At 56.0% G+C, this 12,564-nt stretch overlaps 5 protein-coding genes across 5 annotated transcripts; 2 read left to right on the top strand and 3 right to left on the bottom strand.

Annotated features, from left to right (window-relative positions):
- Nucleotides 1–35: 35 nt before the first annotated feature.
- Nucleotides 36–943, bottom strand: V1518DRAFT_422106 (uncharacterized protein). Its single transcript, XM_066905373.1, has one exon. The coding sequence runs from the start codon at nt 916–918 to the stop codon at nt 274–276; it is 645 nt and encodes a 214-aa protein (XP_066757449.1). The 5' UTR covers nt 919–943; the 3' UTR covers nt 36–273.
- A 298-nt stretch (nt 944–1,241) lies between these two features.
- On the top strand, nt 1,242–5,077 carry V1518DRAFT_429375 (uncharacterized protein; the record flags this gene model as incomplete). Its single annotated transcript, XM_066906132.1, has 2 exons — nt 1,242–1,414; nt 1,495–5,077. The coding sequence occupies 2 exons, from the start codon at nt 1,242–1,244 to the stop codon at nt 5,075–5,077; spliced, it is 3,756 nt and encodes a 1,251-aa protein (XP_066757450.1).
- A 1,500-nt stretch (nt 5,078–6,577) lies between these two features.
- On the top strand, nt 6,578–7,866 carry V1518DRAFT_422110 (uncharacterized protein). The gene has a single exon (XM_066905374.1). It carries the CDS (start codon nt 6,763–6,765, stop codon nt 7,744–7,746), a length of 984 nt encoding a protein of 327 aa, XP_066757451.1. The 5' UTR covers nt 6,578–6,762; the 3' UTR covers nt 7,747–7,866.
- Nucleotides 7,867–7,975: 109 nt separating this feature from the next.
- V1518DRAFT_429377 (uncharacterized protein) lies at nt 7,976–9,769 on the bottom strand (the record flags this gene model as incomplete). The annotated part of the gene is made up of 1 exon (XM_066906133.1): nt 7,976–9,769. The coding sequence occupies one exon, from the start codon at nt 9,767–9,769 to the stop codon at nt 7,976–7,978; it is 1,794 nt and encodes a 597-aa protein (XP_066757452.1).
- Nucleotides 9,770–10,737: 968 nt separating this feature from the next.
- V1518DRAFT_422113 (Metalloenzyme, LuxS/M16 peptidase-like protein) lies at nt 10,738–12,476 on the bottom strand. The gene is made up of 2 exons (XM_066905375.1): nt 12,273–12,476; nt 10,738–12,131 (listed from the first exon to the last, which is right to left on the bottom strand). Exons 1-2 carry the CDS (start codon nt 12,432–12,434, stop codon nt 10,851–10,853), a joined length of 1,443 nt encoding a protein of 480 aa, XP_066757453.1. The 5' UTR covers nt 12,435–12,476; the 3' UTR covers nt 10,738–10,850.
- Nucleotides 12,477–12,564: the final 88 nt, after the last annotated feature.

The raw sequence follows: 12,564 nt of genomic DNA on the forward strand, positions 1-12,564 counted from the left end.
TGACGTGTTTTTATCATTAACATCATTTTATGTGGGTGGAGGGGAGAGCATAGTGAGGTATGACTGAACGGATGGATTGGTATAAATTCGATGAAGCCAACCGCTAACTAACATTATTAAGCAAAAGTCTGCGTTACAAGATAGATATTAATCCATGCAATTCTAAAAATGATAAAAAGAAACACCAAATATGCCATCTAGTTGCATGCCAACTAACCACCCTATCTATTTTAGTCGGGAATCTACTCCCTGAAAACCAAAACACCAAACCGATTAAACCCACATCATACGTCGCTGCTCAATGAGGCCTCCAGCCATCATGTAGAAGCAGGCGGTAAACATGGCGACGCAGGTAAGACTGAAAAAGACGAGTGAGTGCCAGCTGAACTGGAGGAGGAGCCGTCGCCGACCGACGTGCAGCATGTGCTCGATGTAACACAGGAAGCCCCAGACGACACAACCGATGGCACAAAGCAGGAAGATAATGGCCCAGGCAAGGGAGCCACGATTCTGGAGCGAGGGTTCCACAGGGATCCCATCTGGGCCAAAAATGCTGCGCCCGGGGGGGATGTAGAAGTTGAGGATAAACGCAAAGGAGGTACCCGCAAAAGCAGCCGCGAGACGCATCCATGAGAGGTAGTTGCGCTCGTTGGCCATGTAGTCACGACCGTCGCAAGGGTCGTTGCGGAGGATTACGGAGTGGAAGTACGGGGCGGTGAAGTGGATGTCCCAGGCGGTGACTTCGTGCAGCGGCACGAGCTCGTTGTGCTCCTCGCCCTCGATGCGGAGAAAGCTGGCGTAACCGCCTTCGTCGGGCAAAGACGCGACCTTGCCAGCATGCATTGTCCTGCTGTCGCCCTCGATCTGCACGATCGACTCGTATGACTGCAGCTTTCCCTCGTTGTTATCGATTGCCATGGCTGCGGTAGTGGCGAAGATGGAAGACATGAACTAAGTTGAAGGCAACGACAACGATAACAAGGTGCTGTGATATACGCGGAGTGCGCGGAGTTCTGATCATTGCAGAAGTAGGCAGAAATGTGTGCGCTGCTGACACTCCGAGGGTCCCGTTTCGTTCGTGTGACCAGGCTTTTCGAAGACTACGCCAAACCGCCAGCAAGATCACCAGCACCCACACCGCAGATGTGGTCCTAGCTTGGCTTCTGTGCGAACCTGCTTTTTGGTCCTGTCTGTCTGGCGTTTTCTATTTACCATTAGCCGTGCTTCCTCTGGTCCCTGGGATGTCGACGCCTTCAGAAATCCTCGCCAACGCGGTCGCGGCCGCTGCGGCCGCCCCTGAGCTTGGTCGCGAGGTCGACACCTGTCGCATCTGCAGAGGCGAGGGAACGGTCGAGGAGCCGCTGTTTCATCCGTGCAAGTGCAGCGGTAGTATAAAATTTGTGCACCAGGACTGGTATGTGTGGGTTTGTGGCGGTTCACCCGCTGGCAGATCTGTGACACTTGCGGGCTGACAGATCTGACTGATGTATATAGCTTGATTGAATGGCTGCAGCATTCACAACGGAAGCAGTCCTGCGAGTTATGCAAGACGCCGTTCAAGTTCACGAAGTTATACGCGCCTGACATGCCGTCGCATATACCCGCGCTTCTGTTTACAAAGAGCGTCCTATCGCACATACGCACCTCGATATTCATATACATCCGTCTCGTGCTCGTGTGTTTCGTCTGGCTGGGGTGGCTACCGCTGAGCACGCGGTATGCGTTACGATTTTATTTCTGGGTCAGCGATGAGATGTTTGATCCGAAGAATCAGACGTTCGTGGAGTCGCTGGGTGACGCCATTGCGACGACCGCTGTGGGCCCGGAGACTGATATCGCGAGCGCGCTCGTTGTTGCGAACGTAACAGAGCCGAATTTTATGCGCGAGGTTATTGAGACGCATTTGACAACGAATCCGGTGGTTAGCAAGATACTCGCGGATACCGTCGAGGGCCAGGCGATTACTGGACTCGTGGTGCTGGTGTTTGTGATTGTGTTCCTGATTCGCGAGTGGGTGCTACAGAATGCCGCGCTGAATCAGGAGCGGGACGTGATGATTCTGCCGGAGCAGTTACAAGCAGAACCGGCACCGCAGCGGATGTTGCCGCCGCTGGAGGAGGAGCCGGAGGATATCGTGGACCAGAATCCATTGGACGTCGATTTGGTCGCGAATGACCAGCGAAATGCAGGGGAGATAGCAATGATTGAGCCGCCCGCTAATGCACACAGTGACCAACTACGGCGTCGGCGTCAGCGCATGGAGCAGGAACAGGACCGTATTTTCGATTTCGAAGCCGAAGTTCCGCAGCATCATGATGTCTTTCAGGATGATGTAGGTGGTACGGTTCTAGGAGGCGAGTATCATGGGGCTCCTGTCGACGATATTGACCTGGTTCCCGGCCGCCCTCAAGAGTTTCTATTTCAAGATTTGAACGATAACGACCATGAAGCCGCGGAGCCTATTGAGTTACCAGAGCAGCTTATGCGGAATGAGGAACATGAGGCTCAGGATGGTGGGTTTTGGGATTTGATCGCGGCGTGGTTCCGCGACAACGTATTTGGCGCCGAGGCAGATGTCCCGATGGACGATGGGGAGTTTGCTGTGCGCGAGCAGCTACAAGAGATGGACTTTCAGCGTAATCTCGAAGAGTTAGAAGAAGAGGCCGACGATTTCGATGGAGTCTTGGAGCTCATTGGAATGCGCGGGCCAGTACCGGTGTTATTCCAGAACGGCATATTCTCAACGGTGCTTATCACGGGTTTGCTTGCCATCTCGCTATGGGTACCCTATGTCCTCGGAAAGTTTGTGCTACTACTGGCATCACATCCAGTTATGTTTTTTGGAGAGTTCCCACTGATGTTCATCTCGTTCTGGGCGAACCAGTTTGTGGATGCTGTGATCGTCGCACTATGCTATTTTGCAATCACGGGGCGAGTATTTGCCGAGGCAATGCCGCCAAGCTTGAGTTTTTTGACGAGAATATTCCATTTTGGAGAGACTGGGCAGAGAGTTCTTGACAATGCTTGGGGCAGGATATCGGAGCGGTACTACGAAGCGGAGGCTCTGTTTTCCGGAAGCGGGACGGACTCTTTGTCGCGCGCTTTTTCAAAGCCGGAGTGGTTCAAGTATGTTCACGGTGGTACTATTCCCGACAAGGTTACGGGAATTGACCGAGCGATGGCGATTTTCACGGGATACATACTATTTACTATATTGGGCGCGCTGTACCTTTCAAAGTCGAAGCGGATGGGTCGATATAGACTCGGGCGGGCGTTGGAGCGGATGCTTGTGGACGGTCTACGACAGGCTGGCGCGATTTTGAAAGTGATCGTGATTATTGGCGCGGAGCTTGTGCTATTTCCGCTGTTTTGCGGCGCGCTGTTGGATATTTCGTTGTTACCATTGTTTGAAGACGCGACGGTGGCTGAGCGATGGGAGTTTACACTAGAACATCCGCTGGTGAGCACGTTCATGCACTGGTTCGTGGGGACGTGTTATATGTTTCATTTTGCGCTGTTTGTGTCGATGTGCCGGGAAATTGTGCGGCCGGGTGTGCTGTATTTCATTCGGGATCCGAATGATGTTGATTTCCATCCGATACGGGATATCTTGGATCGGCCAGTGCTGACGCAGTTGCGGAAGATTGCAATTTCGGCGGGAATTTACTGCACACTGATTACGGTTTGCCTCGGCAGCGTGGTATATGGGATCAGATACGTGGTCGGATTGGGGATTTTTCCCCTGCGCTGGGCTTGGGGTGATCCGCTGGCGGAGTTTCCTGTGAATTTCTTGTGTTACCACTTTTTTGTGCCGATTGCGTTGAAGTTTTTCCGGCCAGCGAGGAAGCTGAAGAGTGTGTGGCAGTACTTTTTCCGAAAGGCGTCGAGCTGGCTGCGGATGACATCGTTTATGTTCAACGAGCCGGCTGCGGAGGAGCAGGGTACGCTTGTGTTCAAGACATACGCGGCATGGATGAAGTTTGTACTGTCAGGCGGCCGGAGAGACAAGGCGAAGATGCATGTTATTGGGACACGAGAAGAGATGATGGAACGGGAAGGCGATGCATTTTTGATCATTGACGGCGAGTTCATGCGGGTGCCAAACTCGGACAGTGTGCATGTGCGGAAAGGAAGACACGAGTTTGTGGCAGTGGACAAGAGCAACCGGAGACTTGACGGCAAGGCAGAGATGATGGAGGAGGTGCGACAGACCATTGCAGTGTACGCTGCGCCGCATTTCCGGGCGCGCGTTACGGTGATGCTTGTTGGGATCTGGGTGTTTGCGACGGCGACTGGGTTGTTGGTTGCATTGCTGCCATTGGCGATGGGCCGGTGGATTTTTGCTGCCGTGCTGCCGGAAGGAGAGACGATGAATGACATTTACAGTTTCGCTATGGGGGCGTATATTATCGGGGCGATGCTGATGATAGGGGAGTACGTGCACAAACGACGATTACTGCCAGCAATCAACGTGGAAGAGCGGCGGGGCAAGGCGCATGCGATGGCGCGGAGAGTTTGGCGCAGCGTGTTACGCGCTCTACGGGTTGCGTATGTTGCGGTCGCGGTGATGGTTGTTATCCCGGAGCTGTGTGCGCTGGTGGTTGACTTCTACATTGCGCTACCACTGCACACCTATTTTTTGTCGGATGAGCCGATATTCCACTTCTCGCAGGCGTGGGCGGTCGGCGTGTTGTACAGCAACTTTGCGTGGCGATTGCTGACGCTGGATCAGGAGTGGCGATGGCAGAGGGCGTACCGGCAGGCGTTCGCGCGGGGGATGCTGAATCCGAATGTGCGGATTGCGACGCAGAAGCTGATTCTGCCGCTCGTGGGGTATCTTGTGGGGATGATGATCGTCCCGCTGCCGTTTGGGTTCGTCGCGGAGCACACGATACTGCGGGATGCGTCGCCGGAGAACATCGCGGCGGGGTATAGATACATGTACCCGCTGTTGTTGGCGAGCGGGATGGTGGTGACGCTTGTGTACGTGTTGTTCCGGCTGTGGAACTCGTGGAAAGTGAAGTTGCGGGACGAGGTGTATTTGGTGGGAGAGCAGTTGCACAACCACGACGATTGATGCGGGTACACGCACATGAATTTTAAGTATGGGCTGCTTTGATTTTTTGTTTTGATACGAGACACTTCATGGGCGTATATAGGTTATTCATTGTTTGCTGGGATATTTCTCGTGGATGTGGAGTGGGGCGTGAGTGTTTTTCGCTTCCAGAGATGGTTGCAGCGGACGGACCGGCGGAGACAAAAGTCCGCTGGCCGGGGTCCAGACTCCAGAAGCGTGTTTGAGAATTGAGTGTGCCGTGGTAGCGCGGCCGTGGATTTTCGCGGAGCACGGAGAATTCCGCGAGTCGACACTGTCGACACAGAGTGCGCCGTCGTACTTCTCGCGGTCGAAGTCGAAATGTGGCACAGCATCATAGCTTATGATAAGAACGCGCACAAAGGTGTGTCGAATAGAGACGCAAGGGGTCGCATGTGCGGCAGGCACCGTCACATGTGCACGCGGTGGCTGGGCTTTCGTGAAGCTATGCGCGTAGGAGCGCGCGCCCAGCCTTCGTATGCATACATACGCCGTACGCAAGCGTTGCAGCCACTGTCTCGAGCCGTCACACCAACCGGCGTTCGTGTCCGCTGAGACACGCGCGAATTTTGGACGCGACCGTTCTTTCTTGCTGCAGGAAAGGCTGGCGCGGCATGTCGGGGTGTTACCGCTCTTCGGCACGGCGCGTTCCCGACTCCGAGACGCGGAGGCGGTCCGCGCAGGTGCATTGTACGGCGGAGAGATTTACTAGGGCCGTCTCCTCTAGGTCGTGCAGCCTCTTGATGATATCGTGTAAATAAGCGCGCCGTGATATGCTCAGCGTTGTGAAGATGTGCCGGACGTCGGCAGACCGACGTCGGGACGCGCTTCCGCCGCATCGGATGGATACACGCGCGCGATGTCGCGGCGCACGCGACTTCTCTTCCTCCTTCTTGTCCTTCACGAACACACCCCCAAAATGGAGCACGGCACACCCTACATGGACCCTCGTCGCGGCCTGGTCGCCGCGCGCGCTTCACGCGTGCCGGCGGCATGCGGAGAGGCAAATTCGACGACAATTACACCTCCGGCGGAGGAGACGACCGCTCGCGTGACGGAGTCGCCACCATCTTCGCCGCCAATGTACCCACCGATCGAGCATAGCCCGTTAACAGCGCTATCACGCACGCGCACTGCGGATGGATTTGAGGAGAATCACTACGCGCGGAAGGTGGATCTGAATAACAGCGTGGCGGACGGGGGCGTGCGCTTCCCCCCTGCGTCTGCGTACGAGGAGTTGCACGATGCTGCGATGTATTCAAGCCAGCGGTATCAGTATCTCACCGCGATTGTCAGGTTTACAAAGGTCGGCTGTTAAGAGGGGGCAGGGAAGGTGGAGTGTGTGAGCTAATGAATGCAGATTGAGTTCAATCACGGCCTGAAGTACCAAGAACTGTACCACCGCGCGCTGGCGTGCTTGAGTAAGAAGTTCTTGGACTTTGCGCTCGAAGACGCGTTGGTTATGATCGAACTTGATCCAATCAACTACAGAGTACGTTCATTGCCTCCCTCTGCCTCTTTCAGACAGCCACTGACCATCACAGGGCTACTGGCTCGCTGGTCTTCGCTACACCTACCTCGAACTCCCCGACGAAGCGCGCCGCGTATACACGGCCGGCATCGCCGCGATTGATGAGGCCATCAACTCCTCGCACACGGTGTCCGGGATGCTGTCGTCCCCCGGGGGCAGCAGTCCGTCAGGCCACGGGCGGCGGAGTTTTTCTGGGGGACTGTTGTCGGGACGTATGGTGCTGAGTGATTGTGTGGCCGCACTTACGTCCTCGTCTTCGCCGCATTCACGGTCGCCGAGTCGTGGGCCGCCGACTACACCGGCGAGGCGATTATCCACTGCGAGCGCGGAGCGCATCGTGATGCCGGATGTTTCGCCGCGCGAAGACAGTGATGCCGGGTCGGTTATCTCAGAACCGCCTGAACCAGTACGTGTTGATCCGGCCACGGTTCTTCCCACTGAACTTCTCATTTCTATCCTTGGGTACCTGGACCTCGACTTTCGTGGCGCGGTGCAACTTGAACAGCTCAGTCGCGCGTGGCGTGACGCGGTGCACGCAGTTCCAAAGTTCTGGGCTCATATCGACCTGCGCAAGGTCGCCCCGTGGGGAGTAATGACGCCAGAGCGCATGCGCGCGTTCGTGGGGTATGCCAACGGCGACGTGCGCCGTGTGAGCTTCGATTGGGTGCTTCTCAACGACGCCGACGCAGAGGGCGTGGCGGGGGATGAAGAGTGGCATCACACGGTCTGGCGATGGGCGAAGGAGTACGAGGATAATGGAGACGCAGATGAGAAGTGCATATTCGAGGTCACTCCCACAGTCCCGTATCTCTCCCGCCACCGCCCCATCCGCGACGGCATGCTTGCAATGCAATGGGGCACGACGCAGCACTACCCCGTTCCGCGCTCCGCTGTCAGCGACCTCCTCGCTGCCCTCGCGCACCCCTCCGACCACGTCACTCCTCAGCGTCACCGACCAGGGGCATTGAACGTGCTCCGCATTCGGCGCCAGGATCTCGGACTTGAGCGCTGGGACGGCACACTGGAAGTGCCATGGGATCATCTCGGCTACATTGGCGAGGACGAGGTGTCGTCGGCTTTGATTAATCGGCCGAAGAATTTGTTGTTGATGTACCATTGAATGTCGTCGGAGTTGGGTGGTGTTTTGGAGCTTGGTATTTATAAGGTATACTTAATTAGAAATTACATACATATAACTTTTAATGCTTAATGCACCTCTTAGAGAGAACCAAAATCGTACAGTTCGTGATATCGTTAATATTTAAAAAACGCCTTTATGGAGCATAAACGCCTACTTGACCGTATCATACGCCATGAAAACAACGACGCCATAACCAAAAACTCCAAAATTAAATCATATGAGGATCTTCATCAAGCGCGTCGTCAGAGAACACAACAACAGACCCATCAGCCGCGATCTGAGCACCAGGCTCGTCGCGCGCAAAAACAGGGGCGTGCTCGTTCGCGGACAGTGTGCCCGCATGGATTTGTGCCCTTGTGGGAGCTGGCGGAGGCGATGCTAGCGGGGGCGAGGAGGCCGAAGTGGCGGGTGATGCCCTGCGTTGGCGTGTTGCGGGGGTCGCCTCGGGTGGTGAGCGGGATGCGCGGGGAGGTGAGGACGTAATGTTGCAGCTGATTTGCGCGCGGGGCGGAGAGGAGGATGTAGATGTGCGTGAGGTATGTGCTGCGGCAGAGAGGTCATCGAGCTCGATGTCGCCTGTGGACGCCTCGTTGGTTTCAGTATATGATCTGAACCATCTCCTCAACGCGCTTGGTTGACGAGGTCTACGAGGCGGTCGTCCGGCTTCGACATCCTCGCGTGCGTTGCGAATACGGCGTTCGCGACGAACTGTTGCGTTTGTGATGCGTAGGGACGGCGGGATGTAGCCTCGTGGTAAGGCGGATTGCTTGCATAACGGGCATAACGAGGATTGGTGCTGTAAAAAGTTGTCGATGCAGTCGGTGTGGTATATATGCATGCACGGAAGCTCCCGGACTTTCGTGACGTAGGGTTCGAAATCGTCGAGGCAGATTGGACAGGTTGCTTGTGCGTACGTGCCGACTTGCATAGGCCCATCGGGGGTCGCGACTGCTGCTACGACGACATCGGAAGGGGTATTGGCGGGATGGGTGGGTGTGTATGCCGGGAGCGAGGTGGTGGCGCGGTTGTAGTGCGCTTCTCCGGGACCGTACACGCGCACGGGGAGTTGTTCGAGGATGGACTTAGGTACCGTGAGCCGTTTCACACCGAGAGTTTCGAGATCGACTTCGCCCGTCTGTATGCGAATACGCAGTCTCTCTCGCCGGCGCATGTGGATGTAATGCATAAGTAGGAGGGTGAACACCGCGATTGCAGCAAGACCGGCGCACGCGACGGTGAGGAAGACCCACATCTGCGGGAGTTTGCTTCCGGAGTCAGGGAGTTGCATCTCAATCACCACGCGCACGTAGTCGCGGAAGTCGAAGTAGTTGACGAGGTCGGTGCCATAAGGAACTCCGGTCATGTTGCCGGAGTAGTCGGATAGGTGTTGTACGATTTGAGCACCCGGGCCGGCGGTGAGGTAGAGCACGGAGTATGTGAAGCCGGAGACGCCGCCGATCCAACTTGCGTTGGGCGTGGCCAGTGTGGAGACCACGTCAGCGGAGAAATCGTCGTCGATACCATCCCGTGCGTTGGTGTTGTAGTCCTCCGGTCCGTAGAAGATCAAACCAAGCGCACTATCGCGCTCCGCACGAAGCATCCACACCTGTGCGCACTCCGGACTCGTCAGCGGCGCAAACGCAACGACATTATACCCCGGCGGCAGATTCGCAATCTTCGTAACATTTGCCGGCATCAAGTCCTGCCCACAATCCTCCTCGTCCGAGATGCTCGGAACGTATAACAGAGAACTGTAGTCCAAGCCGTATTGAGGTGAGTAGACATGGTATATATCTGCATTTTGCACTGACATACGAAACGACATGCTTGCTGGCAAAGTCGATATGAGGTTGGAGTAGTGCTCGCTGCGTACATTTGCTTCGAGGGTGGAGAAGTAGTCAACATCTTCGCTCGTGAATGTTTTGGAGGTCGCAGACCAATTATAGTCTTTGGCCGGGTTAGTGATGACCACCGCGCCAAGATCAATAAGTGGATAGTCCATAGTGCAAGGCGTGGTGGCGTATTCGGATATTCGTATGATGAAGGTGAAGATGGGGGGAGGAGGTGTAGGAAGGGGAGGACCCGGGGACGGGATATATGGCCGCGGGTGAGCGACATCGATTCGAAATCGCGTCGCAATGTCCAGGGTTGGGGCGTGCACGTTAAGGTTCTAGCGACATCCTCCTGGATCACATCCAAAGTCGCTATATGCCCCGACTCATATATCCAGCGGCTTCCGCTACGATATCGGAGCATGTTGATAGGTGTCACTGAGATATGTGCAGATACTGACGACTGTCAGAGCTGCTGTGACAACGAGATGTTGTGGCGATGTTGTGGCGATCGCGCGCACTGCGGTTTTGGGATCGCTGAGTCGCGTGCACGTTGAGATATAGCTTATTCCTGGTATACACGCAGATCTGAGGCAATACCGCTGAGCAAACTTGGCTCATTTATTTACTGCTTTATCATGGTTTTGGCTGCACATCATGTGGTAATTTTATGGACACCGGCGGCGGGCACAAAGATATCAAGCGCCGTTGTGCATCGATACCAGTTCTCATGGATGCAGCTACCTGATACAATCGCACACAGATATGACTGATCTTCGTTTGGCTAGTATATCCAGTGCGTGTCTGCAACATTTCAAAGTAGTAACGAGAAACTCCGTGCATTATGGACCCACACAGCTATCGACATCTACCGCCGCGTTTTAAGACATGCATAAACATAACGCCTTTGTTCATAAATCAGCCATTGATCGCTCTGTTTAGGAGTACAGAACTCGTCAACAGAATGTGTTAGTCGCTCTTCAGCCGGCCACATCTCTCGCCGTCTGCAGAGCTCAGGGGCCAATCGAGCGCCGCTCGACACCAAGCCCTAACCTACTCAGCCGTGCCGCGCTGAGCTTCGAATTTGGGCTACTCCGACACAGCTAGCCCTGGACCCCGGGCCGAGTTTTTCCTGGTCTCTCCCGGCTTCTCAACCTCCACAAGCGTAACAGTGAACCATATTATTCCTCTGCTCTACTTCTACTCCGCCGTCCATGCGAATACAAAATAGGAATTTTCAATATACACTACTTACCAACGCAGGGAGGCGTTGAGGTTGCGCAGCCGGTTGTAGTCCAGCAGACCTTCTATCGAGCCGTAGGCTGCGATGGCGATATCCTTATCCCACAGGTACTTCTGGGCAAAGTTGGTGACGTCGGAGACGGAGATAGCGTCGACGATCCGCTCGATCTCGGCGGCGGAGACGGTGCGGCCGGTGGTGACGAGCTGGCGGCCGAGGTCCTCGGCGATGGCAGTGGTGCCGTCGAGCGAGAGCAGGAGGGAAGCCTTCAACTTCGCCTTGGCACGCTCGACCTCAGCCTCGGTGACAGAGGTGGCAAGGCGGCGCCACTCCTTGAAGGTGTAGTAGATGAGGTCATCAATGGCAGTTAGGTTCTCGGTGATGAGGTAGATGCCCCAGAGACCTGTGTCGGAGTATGAAGTCGAGAAGGAGAGGTACGAGTTGGCGAGGTGGTTCTCGGAGACGGTGTAGGAGAGCTTTGAGCCCATGAAGGAGCCGTTACCAAGAGTGCGGTCCCAGTTGCCGATGACGGCCTGGGCGACGAGGGCGGAGTAGTAGTCCGGGTCCTTCCAGGAGACGCCCTCGAAGGCGATCGCGATGTGAGCGAAGGGCAGAGCGTCGTCGCGAATGCGGACCTCGGAACCGACGAACTGAGGCTTGGATGTCCGCGGGCTGCCGATGGTGAGGGCCTCGGACGAGGGTGTGAGACTGGCAAAGTTCTTTTCGGCAAGGGCGACAAGCTCCTCATGCTTGACGGCACCGGCGCCAACCAGCACAATGCGGTCAGACTTGTAGTTGGAGCCGATGTAGGAGGTGAGATCATCGCGGGAGATGCTCAGGATGTTCTCCTTAGGGCCGAGGATGGTGCGGCCAAGGTTGTGACCTTGAAAGGCGACGGCGTGGAGGTGGTCGAAGACGACCTCCTCGTACTGCTTCTCGACCTCCTCGGACTCGCGGATGATGACGTCGCGCTCGCGCTCAATGGCGGTCTTGTCGAGGGTGGAGTTTTGGAGGATGTCGGAGATGATCTCGACTACCTGGGGTACGTCGGATTTGAAGGCCTTAGCGTAGTAGACAGTGTTCTCGCGGGAGGTGTAAGCGTTGAGGTGCGCACCGAGGTTCTCGATCTCGAGCTCGAGCGAGCGCTGAGTGCGTTTTTCGGTGCCCTTGAAGGCGAGATGCTCGAGGAAGTGGGCAGTGCCGTTGTTGGCCTCAGTCTCAGCGCGGGAGCCGGCGTCGATCCACACGCCGACAGTGGCGGTCTGCGCGTAAGGGATTTCCTGGGTCGCGATCTGCAAACGAAGTTAGTAAGTTAGCAATATCGTCCACTGCTGTGGTGTCGACGCCACTCCGGACACGATTCCCGATTAAGCACGTCGCAGCAATGGCGTACAACAGCAACATTATGCCATCTGTAGCTGGTGAATGCGTACCGTGAGGCCGTTCTTGAGGGTGGTGAACTGGGTGCCGGGGGTGGCCGCGGGGGTTGCGAGGTAGCGCGCAAAGTGCCGGGGAAGAGCCGCAGCCGGGACGCGTTTGAGAGCGGCGGCGCGTGCGGCGGCGGAGCGCACGAGGGAGGATGCGGGGACGGGCATTACGGAGGGGGTTGATGGTGAAGCTGGCGGAGGAGGTCAAGCGGAACGCGAAGAAGAAGCAACGGAAGACGCAGCGCGAGTGGTTGCTGGGCTCTGGCCAATCACGGCACCGCTGATTCACAAGGCACAA

This window comes from Limtongia smithiae (genome assembly GCF_038497785.1).
Source record: "Limtongia smithiae strain NRRL Y-17922 unplaced genomic scaffold V1518scaffold_13, whole genome shotgun sequence".
Lineage (NCBI taxonomy): Eukaryota > Fungi > Ascomycota > Lipomycetes > Lipomycetales > Lipomycetaceae > Limtongia > Limtongia smithiae.

Bases quoted from the DNA above. Each gene is read 5' to 3' on its own strand.
- V1518DRAFT_422106 (XM_066905373.1), bottom strand. From the start codon at position 918: ATGGCAATCGATAACAACGAGGGAAAGCTGCAGTCATACGAGTCGATC.
- V1518DRAFT_422110 (XM_066905374.1), top strand. From the start codon at position 6,763: ATGCTGTCGTCCCCCGGGGGCAGCAGTCCGTCAGGCCACGGGCGGCGG.
- V1518DRAFT_422113 (XM_066905375.1), bottom strand. From the start codon at position 12,434: ATGCCCGTCCCCGCATCCTCCCTCGTGCGCTCCGCCGCCGCACGCGCC. The intron at 12,132-12,272 runs GTACGCATTCAC...CTTCGTTTGCAG, and splicing joins CCCTCAAGAACGGCCTCACG to ATCGCGACCCAGGAAATCCC.